Source organism: Temnothorax nylanderi, unplaced genomic scaffold, assembly GCF_030848795.1.
Source record: "Temnothorax nylanderi isolate EJ_2023f unplaced genomic scaffold, tnyl_v1.0 TNYL_tig0912_pilon, whole genome shotgun sequence".
Classification (NCBI taxonomy): domain Eukaryota; kingdom Metazoa; phylum Arthropoda; class Insecta; order Hymenoptera; family Formicidae; genus Temnothorax; species Temnothorax nylanderi.
This window is the reverse complement of record NW_027249974.1, coordinates 29,341-47,401: the sequence shown is the minus strand read 5'-3', so window position 1 is coordinate 47,401 and position 18,061 is coordinate 29,341. Positions and strand designations below refer to the sequence as shown.

At 38.4% G+C, this 18,061-nt stretch overlaps 1 protein-coding gene across 2 annotated transcripts; it reads right to left on the bottom strand.

The window, feature by feature from the left end:
* Positions 1-9,164: 9,164 nt before the first annotated feature.
* Positions 9,165-16,617, bottom strand: LOC139785891 (putative nuclease HARBI1). 2 transcript variants are annotated; one of them, XM_071725054.1, is made up of 10 exons: positions 16,026-16,615; positions 14,703-15,054; positions 14,133-14,605; positions 13,894-14,061; positions 12,478-13,782; positions 12,070-12,304; positions 11,648-11,977; positions 11,414-11,558; positions 10,980-11,213; positions 9,165-9,365 (listed from the first exon to the last, which is right to left on the bottom strand). In XM_071725054.1, exons 6-10 carry the CDS (start codon positions 12,301-12,303, stop codon positions 9,289-9,291), a joined length of 1,020 nt encoding a protein of 339 aa, XP_071581155.1. In that variant the 5' UTR covers position 12,304; positions 12,478-13,782; positions 13,894-14,061; positions 14,133-14,605; positions 14,703-15,054; positions 16,026-16,615; the 3' UTR covers positions 9,165-9,288. The 2 variants fall into 2 exon arrangements, with proteins under 2 accessions (XP_071581155.1, XP_071581154.1); XM_071725053.1 differs by lacking the exon at positions 9,165-9,365 and having other exon boundaries at positions 10,013-11,213; positions 16,026-16,617.
* Between the last annotated feature and the right edge of the window lie 1,444 nt (positions 16,618-18,061).

Sequence of the window (18,061 nt, the reverse complement as noted above, 5' to 3'; positions counted from 1 at the left end):
TATATATATTATATTTATATATATATATTAGGGTGGTCCTTATATATTTACTCGACAAAAAAAGTTTGTTTTAAATTTTTTTTGCGGCACCCCCTAGAATGTTTCCAATTCGCAAAAAAATTATTCCTGCCAAAACTCAGCTCGATTGGATAACGGAAACCCGTGCCCCCGGATTTTTAAACATTTGAGTTTTCTTGTATTAAACTCTTTATTCCATTAACATTGGTTTTTAAAGCGTATTTTCCACAAAAATCCGGCCTAAAGCACTGTTCTTTTTTTAATATGTGTGTCTTGCTTTTCTGCATCGTTTGAGACCTCATACGTCTCATTTAAACAATTAGGTAAATTGTTAATAACTAAAAAATAAAAATAAATAGTTATTGCATTTATTGCTTGATCAGCTGGAAAAAATTATGTATGGGCTACAAAAGTTATAGTAGTATCCCATACAGCACAAAATGTTTTCAAAAAAATATTTCTCAATATTTCTATAAAAATATTGCAAGAAACATTTTAAAATCGTTTTAAGAATATTTTAAAATAGTTTAAAAACCTTTTGTCGTAACATTTTAAAGAATATTTTAAGAATCTTTTAAAAATATTTATAAAAATGTTCTTCTTTATCACCCAGACAATATTTTCTTAAATATTTTAAATATATTTTTGAAATATTAATTTAAATCTACATATTTATTGTTTTATAATCTTGTTCCAAAATATTAAAAAAATATTTTATTTATTATTGGGTTTATAATTCTTTTTCAATTATTTTTAAAATATTATAAAATATTCTCAATTAAGAAAGATGCATGGTAGCGCATCTTTCTGTGCTAGTTTGCAATGACGCCGCTAGGCGGCGCATAATGGTAAGACTAACTCGTAAGTAAATTTCAGTTGGGGGCTAATATAAGCAGGCCTCCGGCGAAGCAAAAGCATGACATCTACGAGACATATCTTTGCCAGGAATACAACGCAAGGCTCACCCAACACTGCTGCGATGATATAGATATATATATAAAATAATATTTTCCAAAGTAAGATATAAAGATGTATATATTTTTCAAATATTAAAAAAATCTTTCAAACGTGAAATAATTGTTGCTGATGGGGTTAAACATATTTCATTTTTCGAAGCATTATTTTTAAAAGATTTTACAAATATTATTAAATATAGTTATTTGCAGTCTTTTAAAAATATTTTTGAAAATCTTTTTCTGACATGATCTGGCGGATATAGAAATATTTAAAAAATATTTTTGTGAATTATTTTAATCTTTCTAAAAAATATTTTAAAAATATTTTAAAAATATTTTGTGCTGTATGGGATGTTTAGAGCCAAAAGAAGAATAAAAATTAAAAGATTTCATGTTTTTATTAAAAACAATCAATTTTTTGTGGCTAACGTTACCTAATAATATTTATACTTAAGTCCTGAAGCTTTTGCGCTTGCGTTCTTTGATCAGAAAGTATCCGCAGATACGAAAAAGTAGATGATTGAAGCTATCAATCCAGAAAAAATATCGACAAATGAAAGTGTTAAGCGCGTAGTTATAAAAGCACACAATATTCCTGTAGCGGGATTCTCTAACTCCTTAGCGACAAACATCGCTATCGTTAACTACCGACAGTTGTCGCTTGCGCGACCGACGACCGTGATTGTAGGTGATTCTGTAAGATGGCCTTAACGATTCTAATCGATGCAAATATCGTTACAGACGCATCGAAATAATTCGATAACTGTACAACGTTGCCAGATTTTAAGCAGTTAAAATGTAGTAATATTCTAGGGGATTTATGAACGTGAGCAAAGAAACGACCTTGTTTATTCGAATAAGGCTGCCGACGAGGCGGAAACGTATATTTGTCGCAATCGTGGACGTAAAATAAGGTAGAGAAAAGCATAATTCGCGAAAGATACTATTGTACAATAGCCTTTTACGCGTTATATGTTTTTCTCTGCTTTACTTTACGTCCACGCGAGTACGATAAAAACGTTTCTGTCTTTCGCCTAACCGCAATCATCATTTTGGAAAATGTCGCAAACGTATAGGTGTGTATTATGATTGATATAAATATAAAATATATAAGACATAAATATATAAGGTATAAATATATAAGATATAAATATAAAATAGGAAAAAAACAAGAACTTCAAGAGCATCGCAGGTGCAACTGACGAAAATGGTGGATTATTTTTACTTGCACAAGGGTCTCGCGGAAGGAAAATTTCATGCTCTACATGGAAAAGAAGAAGCTCAGAAAAAGTGGACAGAATTAGCAAATGAATTAAATTCCTTTCAAGGAGCAATAAAAACGGTTGAACAATGGCAAGTGGTATGAACAATTGCATTCACATATATTTAGTATAATCACAAAATCTTACAGGTTTTATGTAATAACATATTATTTATAATTAGGGGACTTCCGTTTCCGGGACGAGTGAGTTGATAGCGTGTGAGAGTGTGCGAGTTTAAAGGGAAGATTAAGGAGAGTCAGAGGAAGCTGAGGAAGGCGAGAGTGTGCGAGAAGGGAGGAGTAAAGGTGAGTGAGCGTGGAGGAGAGAGGGGAGAGTGGTGGAGGAGTGGAAAAAGGGAGTATAAGGAGGAAAAGTGACAGGGCTCAGACAAAGCGTACGGCACGAACGATAGTTGGTGTAGAGGGGCGACGCGATAGGCGAGCCGAGACGCGTGCGGAGCGCTGGGTAGGGCGAGAACAAGAGGCGGTGTAGAGGGGCGACTCGGCAGACGAACGGAGGTACGTGCGGTTTGTGCGTGGCAGAACATAAAGTATAGCACGGGTAGAGGGAGAAGGGAGACATTGAGGAGGTAGAGATGAGCGAAGAGAAAGAAAGCGGAACGGAGATAAAGAAAGCGATAGATAAAGTAAAAGAAAAGGATAGAGCCAGAAGGGGGAGTACGGGGAGCACGGGAAGCACGGGAACCTTAGAAGAGTTTTGGAAAAGGAAGAGAGAGGATTTAGATAAGAGTGAGGGGGAAGATAAGGATACGGCTTTCAAGAGAAGTAATATGACGACAAGGTCGCCTAAAGCGGAAACGGAGGTAGGTGAGAAAGAGTTGAGGGGGATAATAAACGAATTGAGAGAGGGTTTTAGGAGCATGAGAGAGGAGTTAAGGGAGGGCTTTAAGGAGCAAGGAAGGGAAGTAGAGAAGATAAGGAACGAGTTAAGAGTGCGAGAGGAGAAGTGGAGCGCGGAGAGAGAGGAATTTAAGAAGAGAATTGATGATTTGGAAAGAAAACTGGAAGGGATGAGAATGGAGTATAAGGAGGGGGGGCAAGAAGGAGGAAATGGTGCAGAAGGAAGCGCAGGACTGAGAAGGGGGGAGGGGAGGGAGGAGTCTGATTGGAAGGAAAGGGTAGAAAGGCTGGAAAGGAGGTGTGAAATGAAGGAGAGGGGAGAAAGGAAGAGAAACATCGTGATTAAAGGAGTAAAAGAGGAGGAGGGAGGAATAAAGGGGGGGATAGAGGAGGTGATGAAAAAGATAGGAGTGGAAGCTAAGATAGAGGAAATTAGAAAAATAGATGCTGGAAGGAGAGAGAAGGGAGGTATGGCAGTGGTAAGAGTAGGAAGTGAGGAGGAGAAGGCAAGAATAATAAGAAATAAGTGGAAATTGAGAGATGGAAGTATTTGGATAGAGGAAGATTTAACATGGGAAGAAAGGAGGATAAAATGGAGGGTAAATCAAATTGTTTGGAAGGCGAGAGGAGAGGGAAAAAGAGTGCGGATAGGGCAGGGAAAGGTATGGATAGAGGGGGAGTGGTGGATGTGGGATGAGGTAAGAGACGTACTCAGAGATAACAGAGGGAGGTGTTGGGAGGCAGGACAAGGGAAAGAGGAAGAAGGCAAGAGAGATGAAGGACAAAAGCAGGGGGAATAGAAGAGGGAGAGGGAGCGGATAGGGCAGAGGGGAGAGAAGTAGAAAAAGGGAAGGAGAAGAAAGAGGATGTGGAGAAAGGAGTGGGAGAGGAGGAAAGGGAGGAGGAAGAGAGGGGAGAGAGAGAGAGGAGGGAAGGAAAGTTTACAAGGTGGCGAAAGATAAAGAGACAGAGGTCAGATGGGACGAGGAAGGGGGGAGAAGGACGGACTGGAGGGTAGTATTCTGGAATATAGCGGGTTTGGAAAATAAAGATAAGGAATTCTGGGAGGGGCTGAAGAAGGAAGATGTGATAGTTTTGATGGAGACGTGGATAGGAGAAAAGGGTTGGGAAAGAGTAAGGGGTAGGCTGCCAAAAGGGTACGATTGGGGAGTGCAATGGGCGAAGAGGAAGAATAAAAAAGGGAGAGCGATGGGAGGGATGTTAATGGGGATGAGAAAAGGTTTAAAGGAGAAGGGAACTGAAATCGAAATAAGTAGAGAGGGACTGATAGTTGGAAAGGTAAGGATAGGTGGGGAGAGTTGGAAAATTGTAGGGGTGTATGCAAAAAAGGAGGAAATGGAAAGGATTATGCAGGAGTTAGGACAAATAATGGATAGGAAAGAGGAAGGAAGGTATACGATAATTGGGGGAGATTTTAATGCGAGGACTGGAGGAGAAGGAGGAGGTGTGGAAGAAGAAGAGTGGGGTAGGGGAGGGGAGATGGTGGGGGGAAGGAAATCGAAGGATAAGAAGACGGATAGAGAGGGGAGACTTTTGGTGAGGACTATAGAGGAGAGAGGATGGGAAATATTCAATGGGAGCATGAGAGGAGACGAGGAGGGAGAATTCACGTTCACAGGAGGAAGAGGAGCAACGGTAATTGACTACGTAATAGGAGAAGGAGAAGTGAGAGAGAGGGTCGCGAGCATGACGGTGGGGGATAGAGTGGACTCGGATCACCATCCCTTGGAATTGGTGTTAAGAATTGGGGAGTGTTGAGAGAGACAGAGGAAGAGGGTGGAAGAAAAGAAGCAGGGGGGTTTGGAACGAGGAAGGAGTAAAGGTTTTCATGGAAAAAATAGGGAAAGTGGAGGAAAGGGGGGAAGAATTAAATAGAGAATGGGAGGTAATGGAATCAAGAATAGTAGAGGCGTTAAAAGGGGTAGAGGAGGAGTTGAAGGGGAGCAAGAAGGAGAAGGTGGGATGGTGGGATAAGGAGTGTAGAGAAGCGAAGAAAGAGGCGAGAAAGAAATTGAGGGAATGGAGAAAGGAAAGAGGAGAAGACAGGGCATTCAAGGAAAAAAGGAAGGAGTTTAAGGGGCTATGTAAGAGGAAGAAGGAAGAAGAGAACTTGAGATGGGAGAGAAAAGCGGAGGAGGCAAGGAGGGAGTCGGAGGTTTGGGAGATAGTGAATAAAGAGAGAAGAAAAAGGAGGGGAATTGAGGAAGGGATAGAGGAGGGAGAATGGAAAGAGCACTTTATGAAATTGCTAGGAGGAGTAGAGGGGAGGGTGAGGATGGGGAAGGAAGGTGTAAGGGAGGAAAAGGAGGGAGAGGAGGAGGGGGAGATAAGTTTAGGAGAAATGAAGAGGGTAATGAGGAAGTTAAAGGATGGAAAGGCAATGGGACGGGATGGGATACCAAGTGAGGTATGGAAGCGCGGGGGGAAGGAGTTGGAGATTTGGGCGTGGAGATTCATTAACAGGATCTGGAAGGGAGGAGGATGGCCGGAAAACTGGAAGGAGGGAATAATCGCACCAATTGTAAAGAAAGGGGAAGGAAAAAGGGTGAAGGAGTATAGAGGGGTGACAATAATGTCGTCGCTGTATAAGGTGTATACAGCGATCTTGGCAGAGAGGTTAAGAGAGGAGCTAGAGGGGAAGGGAATAGTACCGCAAAACCAAACTGGTTTCAGAAGGGGAATGGGAACAATAGATAACATTTATGTGTTGAATTACCTGGTGAACAGAAAGTTGGAGAAGAAAGGGGGAAAACTGATAGCATGTTTTGTGGATCTTAAGGCGGCTTTTGACTCGGTAGATAGAGGGGTATTAATAAAAGCAATGAGAGAAAGAGGAATAAGGGAGGGGCTGGTGAGGATGACGGAGGAGATTCTCAGGGAGACGAAAAGTAGGGTAAGGGTGGGAAACAAAATAGGGGAAGAGTTCTGGACGGGGAGGGGGGTAAGACAGGGATGTCCGTTGAGTCCGTTACTTTTCAACATAATGTTAGCAGATATGGAAAAGGAAATGGGCAGAGTTAAATGGGGAGGGATAATGCTAGGAGGTAAGAGGATATACACGTTGGCGTATGCCGATGACGTAGTGTTAATTGCAGAGGATGAGGATCAAATGAGGAGTATGCTTGAGAGATTAGAGGGATATCTAGGTAGGAAGAGGTTGGAGTTAAATGTGGAAAAAACTAAAATAATGAGATTTAAGAAAGGAGGAGGAAGGGACTGTAAGAGAAGATGGAGATGGGAAGGAAAAAAAATAGGAGAAGTAAAGGAATTTCGGTATTTAGGATATGTGTTCCAAAGGAACGGAGGGCAGGAGGCACAGGTAAGAGAAAGGGTCAAGAAGGCGGCAGCGGTGATGGGGAAGGTTTGGGGGATAGGGAAGAGAAGATTTGGGAAAGACTGGGGAAAAAGAATGTGGCTGTTTGATAGACTGGTGTGGACGGTTATGGGGTATGGAGCAGAAATATAAGGTTGGGAAGAGAGGGAAGGAATGGAAAGGTTGGAGGAAAGGTATATCAGATGGGTCTTGGGAGTAGATGGGAAAACGCCGTGGTACTTAGTTAGAGAGGAGCTCCAAAGGGAGAAATTAAGAGGGAGGGCGGGAATAAGCGCATGGAGATTCGAGAAGAAGTTAGAGGAGGGAAAAGGAAGTGAGCTGGCGAGGTTATGTTGGGAGGAGCTGAAGGGAAGGGAGAAAGAAGGGAGAGCAGGATCGAGCTGGGAACGGGAGAGAGAAGGGTTCTTTGAAGAAAGAGGAGTGGGGTTAAAAGAGCTTGAAAGGTTGAGAGAAGAGGGAGACGGTTGGCACCGCAAGCTAGTTGGAGGAGACAAGGAGACGCAAAGGAAAGAGAGATGGGAGAAGATCGAGAAATCGGATTACAATAGGTGGTACAAGGTAATAAAGGGAGAGGGTATCCCAGGATATCTGAAGAAGGGATGGGGAGAGAGCAGATGGAGAAGGGTGGCGAGGTTTAGGTTAGGGAGTGAAATGAGAGAGAGCAGGTACTGGGAGGGGGAAGAGAGGAAGAAATGTAGGATGTGTGAATATAGGGAAGAAACGTGGGAGCATGTGTGGGAGGAATGTAGAAGGTGAAAATCAGGAGGAGGAAGTTGGCAGGAAGCGGTGGGTTGGGTTTTGGGTGAGGAAGGGGGAGGAGAGGAATGGATGATGGAAATAGAGAAGGAAAGAATGGAAGGGAAAGGGGAGTCAGAGGAGTAAGGAAAAGGATTAGGGGAGAAGAGAAAGGGAGAAGGAAGAGACAGACAAGGGAAGGAGGAGGGAGAGGAAAGTATAATAAAGGAGAGGAGAGCAATATGCGGAAGGGATGTAGGTGAAGGCGGAGGAGCTTCTGAGGGATCCGGACGAGGACAGGGAGGAGCCGAGACAGGAAGGATGGAAGCAGACGGACGTAGAACCGGAGGAAGCGGAGGAAGACAAATAGAGGGGAAAAGGAAGAGGGGGAGGGAGAGGGGATTTAGGCAAATTGTAAGGTCGCATAAGGCCAGGGCGCGAAGGGGAGTTTATGTAAAAGGTTTGGGTACGTTCCTCACAAAAACGCCTTGTAAACCCTACGGGGATATACAATAAACTTATCTATCTATATTATTTATAATTATACGTTTAAGGTTTGGAGGGACTTAAAAAGTCGCACTTCTATAAAAGCAAAAGATTTACGCAAGGCGAAGGGATTAACGGGCAATAAAGCTATTGCGCAACCTGAACTGACGGAACTTGAGCTACGTGTAATTGGAATAGTAGGAGCCGAGTATGTCGAAGGAAGTAAATATTGCGCAGACAGTATCCCTGATGAGGAGGTAGTTTTCATAAACCTTTTAAGTTATGATATGTATATCACAACATACTTATTTTATATTCAATGGAAACAGTAATTGCTTTTTACAAATGTACTCATTTGTCTGTGCATATAGAATTTACTGGAAGAACTTGAACATGGAAATAATTTAGTTTTATCAGCGACTCCACAAGTACTAAGTGTTTGCACAAATATGCCACAAGAAACTTCTGAACACTCGCAATATTTAAATGGTGAGATTTATTACCTAATTACTTTTGTTGTTGAAAAGTGCTAATATATCCTATCAAGTTTGTACAGATTCTTTTGTAAGGTCCTTAATAATTACTAACAATAAGTAAATAAAAATATATTGTAATATTTTTTTTGTTATTGTTAAATTTTAAAATCTGTTCTTTGAGTTGCTTGATTTCTTTAACATATTTTTAAAACTATGTAATATGTAATTATTGTAGACGCAGGTAACTTTTAAAACCAACATATTCAAAGTGCAACATATTCTTTTGTTTGCAGGTAATTTCTTAGATAACAACGATGACGTAATAATGACTGTTGATGACGATTTTTTACAAGATACAGACTTTGTATTTGATAATGCAAGAAATGAAATTGGAGATACTGGTGCTACTCAGAACCTTACGAACTGCACATCAAAAAAGGTTGCTATTCTAAAAGCTGCTACTATTCCATCCTTTAGAACAAGTAGGAATTCCCCATATCCACTTCCAAAGTTAGCAGAACACTCCAATACTTCAAGAAATATTCTTGCGCCCACTTCTTCAAGAACATGTAAAGTTTAATTTTTACTCTGTAGATTAAAATTTTAAAATTGTTTCTTAAAATGTTTTTTTATACTTCTGTTTGATATTTTTTCGCAGTAACAGCTGTACATCAATATATTCAAAGCGACATATTCTTTTGTTTGTAGCTAATTCCTTAGATAATAACAAGGATGTATGTGTTGTCGATGATGATTCAATAGATTGTTCACAAGGTACAGACTTTGTGTCTGATAATGCAAGAAATGAAATTGGAGATTCTAATCCTCATCAGAACCTTACTAACTGCGCATCAAGAAAGGTTGCTATTATTCCAAAGGCTGCTACTATTAAAACAAGTAGGAATATAGCATCAAAGTCAACAGAACACTCGAGTTCACTAAAAAATATTCAGGCGCCCACTTCATCAAGAAGATGTAAAGCTTAATTCTTACTCTGTACATTACAGTTTTAAAAATTATTTTTAAAATGTTTTTTTATATTTCTGTATTATAATTTTTGGCAGCGATAGCTGTACATGACATTTAGATACATGATATCTTAAATTTGCAGTGAATCGAGTTACACCTCAACACTTGTCCTCATCGAGAGAAGTCTTCCAATCCGTTGCTCAGAAGCAGGCCGATGCTGAGTTTGTAAGACAAAATCTTTAATTGGCCTAGAATGTGCAATTTTTACAAATTACATACATAATTTGTAAAATATATTTGAATATGTTTACAGATGCATGCTGAAGCTGCCAAAGTTCAAGCTGAGGCATCTAAAATGAATGCGCTTGCAGTTACTGAAATTGCACATGCAATACAAAAATTGGCAGATACTGCTGCTGTACAGGCTGTTAATGATAGTGAACGAATACGAGTTTTTGAGAAACTCACAACAATTATGGACATGTTGCCTAATTATCTTAACGATCAATCTGTGTGATGATTAATTATATTATTTGATATAATTAATAATATTTTCGTTCAACTATTGTTACATTTTAATAGACTATGGACCACTTTTTCTAACGTCTTCAGACTACTGCTGCTGTACGTACATGCCGTTAATAATAGTGAACGAATACGAGTTTTTGAGAAACTCACAATAATTACAGAAAACTTGTTGTTTACTTATCCTAACGATTAATCTGTGTGATGATTAAATATTTGATTATTAACGTTTGAAGACGCTGAAAAAAATGGCCCTATTACTTCGTTTGAGTTTAAATAGTTTTTACAAAAATGAACAAATTACTGCGAGTACTTCTTTATCAAATGTGATAACGTAATGTGATGGTCGTAAATTGAGAAACCATGTTACTTATATTTAACAATTTTATTTTGTTTTGAAGCCAAAGATTTATTTCAGTTTTCACATTCAAACGTGTATGTGTACATTATTGTTCGATCTCCATTACGCTAATGCTAAATATATTTTTCTAATGAGTGAAATTGTTTGGCAATTATTTATTAATTTTACCTGCATTATAATAAAATAGATTACTACTACTTTAATTTGTACTTTATACATTCCAGCTAATACATTGTAATCTAATCTCACTTTATAATCATTTTAATTGTCTTACTGTCTTATCTAATAATCTTACTCTACATTTAATAATCTTACTGTATCTACTAAACTTATCTAATAAACTTATCTAATAAACTTATCTAATAAACTGTACAGACACATCTATAATATGAATGCGCTTATGTTATGACTAGAATTGCACATGCAATACAAAAATTGGCAGATACTGCTGCTGTGCAGACTGTTGGCCATTCTACAATACGTCGCAAACGCCCCGTCGCCCGTCGCTAGTCGCGAAGGGTGGCAACTGCTAGTTGAAAAGTGTTATTTTCGATTGCCGATTGCCAGTTACTATTGCCAAAAAGTTAAAAGGTGTTCGACTTTGTTTTAGCAACCGTAACTGCCAAGCGCAACCGGAAATAACACTTTTAAAGTAACACCTGCCACCCTTCGCAACTGGCGACGGGGCGTTTGCAACGTAGTGTAGAATGGCACTTAATGTTAGTGAACGGATACGAGTTTTTGAGAAACAAAGATTTGCAATTAGCAGAAAGATTTGCCAGATAAACAATTATTGTCGTTTATCGGGCAAATCTTTCTGCTATTAAACGGTCTTGGATGCGACGTGCGATAGCAAGAGGTCCACGAGCATTATTATCTACATTAATATCACAAGCATTATCATAATTGTCATATATATTTTCGTCATAATCAATTTCATTGAATAGATCATCATTAAATATGCCGTGAGCATTACGCATATTATGGAGGACTGCGCAAGCGTTGACAATTCTCCCAGCGAAGCCAAACTCGTACTGCAAGACCCTGTGTCGAGAAAGACATCTCCAGGTAGCTTTCAATACACCAAAGAGACGTTCGACACAATTTCTTGCGCTGCATAAAGCTTCGTTATACGCGAAACGTGGAGTTCCTTCTCGCTCTCGGGGTAAAGGAGTTAAAAGCCACGGTTCCAGTGGATAACCTGAATCACCTATGTAAATAAATATGCTATACTTATTTCAACTCCATTTAAACTTTTTAATACAATTTAGATTCAATAAAAGAAATTTAAGAATTCATAAACTAGAACAATTTAAAATACATAATTTATAATGTAAAAAATCGACAATGACACACACACAGCGTTCCATATAGTAATAATTTCTAACAGAAAATTAAGATAATAATTACCAATGAGATATGTTCGACGTTCACCACGATTGTATGCGCGTTCCATAACTCGTCGCGCAGCACAAGCACTCCATATATATGCATCGTGCCGTGCTCCGGGGTATCTTGCATTGACATTTAATATTTTTAAATTTGGATCACATATCTAAGGGATCAAACATTGACTGCTATACTAGTTATTAATACACAAAGCACGTTGTACGAATTAATGATTTAAATATTTAGTATATTTACCATTTGCACATTCACTGAATGATAGCCATGATGATTTATATAGGCTTCTTCATGCTCTTTGGGAGCAAGGATCGCAACGTGAGTGCAGTCAATCGCTCCGATAGCCCCTTCAAATGGCTGACGTGCATTTTGAAATTGCATTCTCGCTAGTTGCCTATCTTCTGGAGTGATGGGAAATTGTATCCATTGTCTAAACATTAAGTCATTGATCGCATCAGTAACTTTGTGGACAGATCTGCTGATCGATGTCTGGCTCATAGAAATGCCCCACTGCTCACCCACAGGGCGTTGAAAACAGCCAGTTGCGTAAAATCTCACTGCCGACAATATCTGTAACATATAAATACAACAAACTGAAATAAAAAAATTAATATAATCGTTGTAATAAAAAGAAAATATATGGTTGCAACAATTTGTATTACCTGCTTTTCTACAGACAACCCGGTAATCCTTGTCCGCTGCAATCGAGGTTCTAATACATCAGCGAGATCAAACATTAAATCCGGTGTTAGGCGATACAGTTCTTTAAATTCATTGTTCGTCAAATCGAACGGATCCTCTGTCATTCGCAACAATTGTCGTTGCGCCCTTCGTTCAAGGCGTTGAACACGGTTTTCCATCATCATTAAATCTAAACCAAGATAGTCGAGAGCCATTCTAAAATAATAAGTTAAGATATAATTTTATCGTGACGATGATTTATGTAAAAATGCTGTAGAAATAAAAGAATAATGTGCAATTTCTAACAGAAAGAGAAAGATTTTGATTACGTACTGAGCATTATTTTGCATTGCTTATCTAACGATGAGGTTAAGTTTTATTCATCTTACCGTATTAGATTTTATTCAACAACTTCCGACAGTTCACTGTGGCTGCAGTCCATTTGATGCTACAAATGCTTTTTAAGTGTTCTTCTTTTTCATTCTTCATTAAAAGACAGGAGGAAAAGAGTACTTCGAACTCAAGTCTCATGTACTACACACATATATGCACACGTTACATACACCAAAGTACCACCGACGGCATCGACTCACACCGACTATCGTTAACGGCTTAGCGAGACCTCCGGTATCGATCGCAAACGCATCGACAAGACTTCGACATTTATCGGAATTTAACGATTCACATTATCGAGAGTTGTCGATAACTGCTACTTACAGAATAAGCTTTTGCGATAATCATCGATATCGATAGTTAACGATAGCGATTTTCGTCGATAACGAGTTAGAGAATCCCGCTACTGAAGTGCTAGAAAAAGATATCGAACATTCGTAACTGCGAAAACAGCTGATTTTTTCGACAGATTTAATATTAGTCGGGGTTTTATGCAGACTGGCCCGTCAACCTGGTCAGAAAACAACACTTTTAAATAAGGTTTTCAAATTCCCGGGTGGAAATTACAACCTGGCGCTGTATGGGCCCCGGCTAGTTTTCCACGAGTTAATGTGGGCGCTATGATGGAAGGCTAGCCTGGGGTTGTACTGGGTGGTAACGGCAATAATGGCCAGCTCCAATATTGGAAAACTATCTAGGCCCTGGCTCGCGGAGCAATGTTGCCCCAAGATATTAAATCTGTCTAGCCGCTATGTAGAAAGAGATAGGGTAAGACTAGGATAAGTTAGATTTAAAATTAATAAATAAATACTAACAAGAGAACCTTGCGAAGTGTAAAATTCTGATTTTAATATAACTTTGTGTACATACAGACGGGTGGTTTCACCCCTTAAAACCGTTTATTGGCTCCAACTCCTATTTTCTAAATTCATCTATTTACATAATCTGTATGTACACAAAGTTATATTAAAGTCAGAATTTGACACTTTGCGAGGTATCCTTGTAAGACGATTGTAAATTGTATTTAATTGTCGCGTATTTAATTGTATTTGTATTTAATATCTCAGTTTACAACGAGTTAGATATATATATAGTAATCTCAGTTACAAAGAAGTAATGAAATATATTTAATATTATAATCATTTAAGGGTTGATCTGATCGTCATTTCTGGCTTTCTTTGATCGATGTAACCGATGACCATCCCAGTCCTTAGCGTTCGTTAAAGTAATGCCTATAGCTGAATATATTTCCTTTTGGGTAATACATTTTCCATGCTTCTCAAAAATGTTTACAACAACATCTATATACAACATATAATATATTAATTATTATGTATAAAACTCTTTATCTCTAAATTAACATAAAATAATTACTAATAATAGTAATATAGAGAAAAGTTGTATTTTCTTACCAATAATGCAGTCGCAGATCGGAGTGTCTTTTAGGACAATTTTGGCATCAATTTTTTTTGTGCTGTACATATTAATGCAAGCTCCCTTGTCACTAATTTTTTGATTATATTTGTGACACTTTTACTAATATTTAATTGTCGATCGACAAAAAAATATAAGAAAGCCTTCTAAACATTAAAAAATATATAGAAAAAATGTATAGAAAAAGTAATAAAATTAAAAGTAACAAAAAACTTACAAAATCGTGACGGCAAATGTCGTTGGTTTTTAACATTTCTTGAAATGTTGTACCCATTGGAAAGCAGATATTATATTTATCAGTAAATGATTTATTATTATTTGCGCCAACGCCGTCTTTAATCACTCCGGATGCTTCGAGCAAGTCTTTCATTTCACGTTGGTTCTTCACTATTTACGTTTAGCGCCGTACTGCATGGTGTGAGATTGGAAGGTCTAATGGCACAAATGATCCGACAGATTTGTCAGTATTCACATATGTGATTTGGAAAGGTACATGAACATTATTCTCCGCATCACCCATATAGTGAAACCATTTCAAAGGAGTACATCTACTTGCACCCCATTCTCCGCACATTAAATCCATTGCTAACTGCCCCGTACTCGGCACTGACACCTTATTGCACGAGTTAAACGTGCCGTCAAGATATTTATTTGTTATATATACACCTATCCCGTTAATATATTCTACACCTGGAAAGAGATTCAAAATAGTAAAATGCGTATCAAAATGTTATAAACATAAAATATTAAATCTTAAACATATTAAATGATGAAATATAATAATTACCATTTGCTTCGCCTTTCTCCGTAATGTTGATAAATTTGCTTTGGTTAACAGCGCATGTAAAATCGCAAAAATGTTTCACTAAATTATCTAAGCAACTAGGGCATCTTTTTAGAAAATTTGACGCAAGCTTGATATTTGAGTCTAACGTAGCAAGCTGAGTTGTATCGCAGCAGGTATTAATTCCTTTGCCATCATCCACCAACAAATGTGGACAATGCTTAGCCAACAATTTTTGTCCTTCAGAATTCAATGGCTTCGGTGGTCCATCGTAAGGACAATACTTTTTGTGCATAGCTGCATCCGTGTAACATACTCCGTACCATATACAATGATCATTTTCTTGACTGACAACCTATTTGAAAATAATAACATGTTTAGACTTTTATTAAATAATCTACTCTTTCGTGAAACAAAACAGCGCGATAGAATTAGCTTTAACTCGTTGTGAATTAAGACATTTTTCTCTTACTGTATCTAACGTATTACTAACATGTATTAGTATCTATATATTATAAATATAATGGATTAAATATCGTCATATTCGATGGATGATAAGTTTTACTGGCCGCGTTCATGCAGGCATACTATATAAGGATATATAGAGTATTACATAAGGCATTTCCTAATTGAGTTCTTCATGACCTGCGTATTAAAGTCTGATGAGATTTATTTGAGTCAATGAGCTGAATTAATGATTTAATTCACCTAATATAAAACACAATATTGATTTACTAGGAAAAAAATATACTAATAAAAAGGAAAATTTTCTTTATTTTAATAAATGGAGTCACAGTTGTATGGAAACTAATATTTACTAAAATCCAGAACATTTTTTTCTCAGTGTATTAATAAGTTTATTCATATATGTATATAATGCAAAGTTATTGTTCAGGATGTTTACTTCTTTAACCTTATATGTATGCAAAATTACCGTTCGGCATCATTCCGTATGATCAGTCATAGCGAATATTCTTTTACCTATCAAATTAGAAGATAAAAGAATATATGTAAGATACTTTATTCTAAATACATTGCGAGTACATTATTCCGTCTTATCGTTCGGCGGCCGGTAGACGACTGCCGCTCCGATCCGTACTTTCGACAGGCCCGGCACGCACACACACGCGGTCGCGGCATGTCACCTGTATATCGATCACGTGATAGAACGCTCTCGATATTTCTAGAATCTAGATCTCACATATATACGCCATGATTGTGAGATCGTGAAATAATGCCGCACGGTAATTTTGCATACATATATAAGGTGAGAGAAGTAAGCACGGAAAATCGCAGTCATGCAGTATTTACAATAGAAGTACTTACCTTTGAATCTATCAATAACAGGTGGAGATACACCCCAACGGTTTAATAGCTCGTGAACTTCTTTGTCTATCTTTTGATATTTCCGCGAACTCGGGATGCCGTAGGTACGTTAGGCCCAAATTCCGTCTCTCGGCAGTCTCGGCGGCGAAGAAAGCGCGACGGGGGTCCGTTTCCGCGACCCGGCACACGTCACCCGAGCGAGGGGGAGGCAGTCTTCCGTTCCGCCGCAGCGGCACCTACGCCGGCAGCCGCCGTGTCCGCGTGCACGTTCCGACGCGCGGCACCTACGTCGCCCGGTCGTCGCGACGATCGCACGCGAGGTCGCCGATGACGCCGCGAGTCCGCTCGGCCCGGCTACGTATCCTCGCGCGCGCGGAAGTGGTCTGAACGGCGCCGCGGATCACGCGGGGGGAAAGGGCGACTACTCACGACGCGGGCGGCGGTCGTCGGAGCCGTCGCGTCGGAGGGCACCAAGGAAAGGAACTGCGCGGATCACTTCCCCCTTTCCCCTGCGGCCTCAACTCAACTCACGCGCGAAACAAAATGCGAACAATGCAACAATGGCTTCTTAACCACTAACCATAACCACTATTACATGGCAGATGGCACGCGAGACGTGAGATAGAGACGCTGTCGTCGCCCGCGGCTAAGCGCCGAAATGATAGCGTCGAATAACTTTATGAAATGTTGAATAATTTTACATTTTACTTAGATATTATTTAACCCTTAAATGCCACCCGGGGTCCAGCGGACCCCAGACCCTTTAGAATGATATATTTTCAAATGTTCCCGCCAAATATGGAGCTCATATTTATTTATTTATTATTTTTTATTTTTTTGATTTTGGAGCCAACATTTTAACTGTTGGCGATCTTAATTTTTTATACTATGTTGAAATTGAAATTTTAACAATATAAGCATTTTATTCTCTTTTCTAAGCCTTGAACAACATTGAAAATAATTTTCATAACTAAATATCAAAAAATCAATAAGTAAGGAGACATTTTTCATGCTGGGGTCTTTTAGACCCCATGTGTCATTTACGAGATTCTTGAGAGGTGTGGCATTTAAGGGTTAATAATATTACTTATGTTAAATATGACTATTATGATCCTGCCTCACTGGCCGGGCGCTAGCTAGCCCCCGGCTGGATTTCCCATCTTGGCACCCCCGCACAATTCTGTCTAGCGCCTAGATGAAATACTAGGCAGCGCCTGGCTAGATTTCCGATACGGGCGTGCCACGACATTCCCCACGGGGCCCAAAATAGAAACTTGGATCGCCCAGACACATTTCCACCCGGGTATGAGCTCCATTTTTGGAGGGAACATTTGAAAATATATCATTCTAAAGGGTCTGGGGTCCGCTGGACCCCGGGTGGCATTTAAGGGTTAACATGTTGCCAATTTTAGATAATGCGGAATTAAGATTTGACGTTTCTCACACCTGATAACTATTATATATATTAATTGATAATTTTATAAATTGCTTACTTTAATTTGAGTTAAACTACTGTCGCACAGCAAATTTTTCGAACGTCGAAAAATGTTAATAATTCTTTTCGCTTTTTAGGCCAGTCATATTAGACATCGAATCGTCCAATTAATCTTCCCAGGTTGCAACCACCATGAATCGCTTTGATTTGAGGTGTTATAGTGGGATTTATTTTGCTTCGCAAAATTAACGCGGAATAAAAAGTTATTAACAATATTATCAACAAAAAACGCGATTTGTTAAATTTTTTCTCAAATATCTCGAAAACTAAGCAAAATAGGGTAACTACACTGAAAAAAAAATTTGTTTATATTAAGTAAATATATTTATTTTAGTATTATTTCCTTGATTTAAAGAAATATTTTGTAACTTTATAAAGAATTTATTTTATACTTGCAAATATTTATTTAAATATTGGAAATATTTGTTTAACATTTTATTTTTTTGTTTTTAAGTACACAAATTTTTTATTTAAATATTATTTTCTTAAAAACAGCAATTTATTTTTTAACATGAAAAGCATTGCCTTTTTTAATATTAAT

Excerpts from the sequence above, each read along its gene's own strand:
- LOC139785891 (XM_071725053.1), bottom strand. The coding sequence starts at position 12,303 with ATGGCTCTCGACTATCTTGGTTTAGATTTAATGATGATGGAAAACCGT. Across the intron at positions 11,978-12,069 it reads GGTTGTCTGTAGAAAAGCAG|ATATTGTCGGCAGTGAGATT; the intron begins GTAATACAAATT and ends TATATGTTACAG. Across the intron at positions 11,214-11,413 it reads ACGTCGAACATATCTCATTG|GTGATTCAGGTTATCCACTG; the intron begins GTAATTATTATC and ends TTATTTACATAG.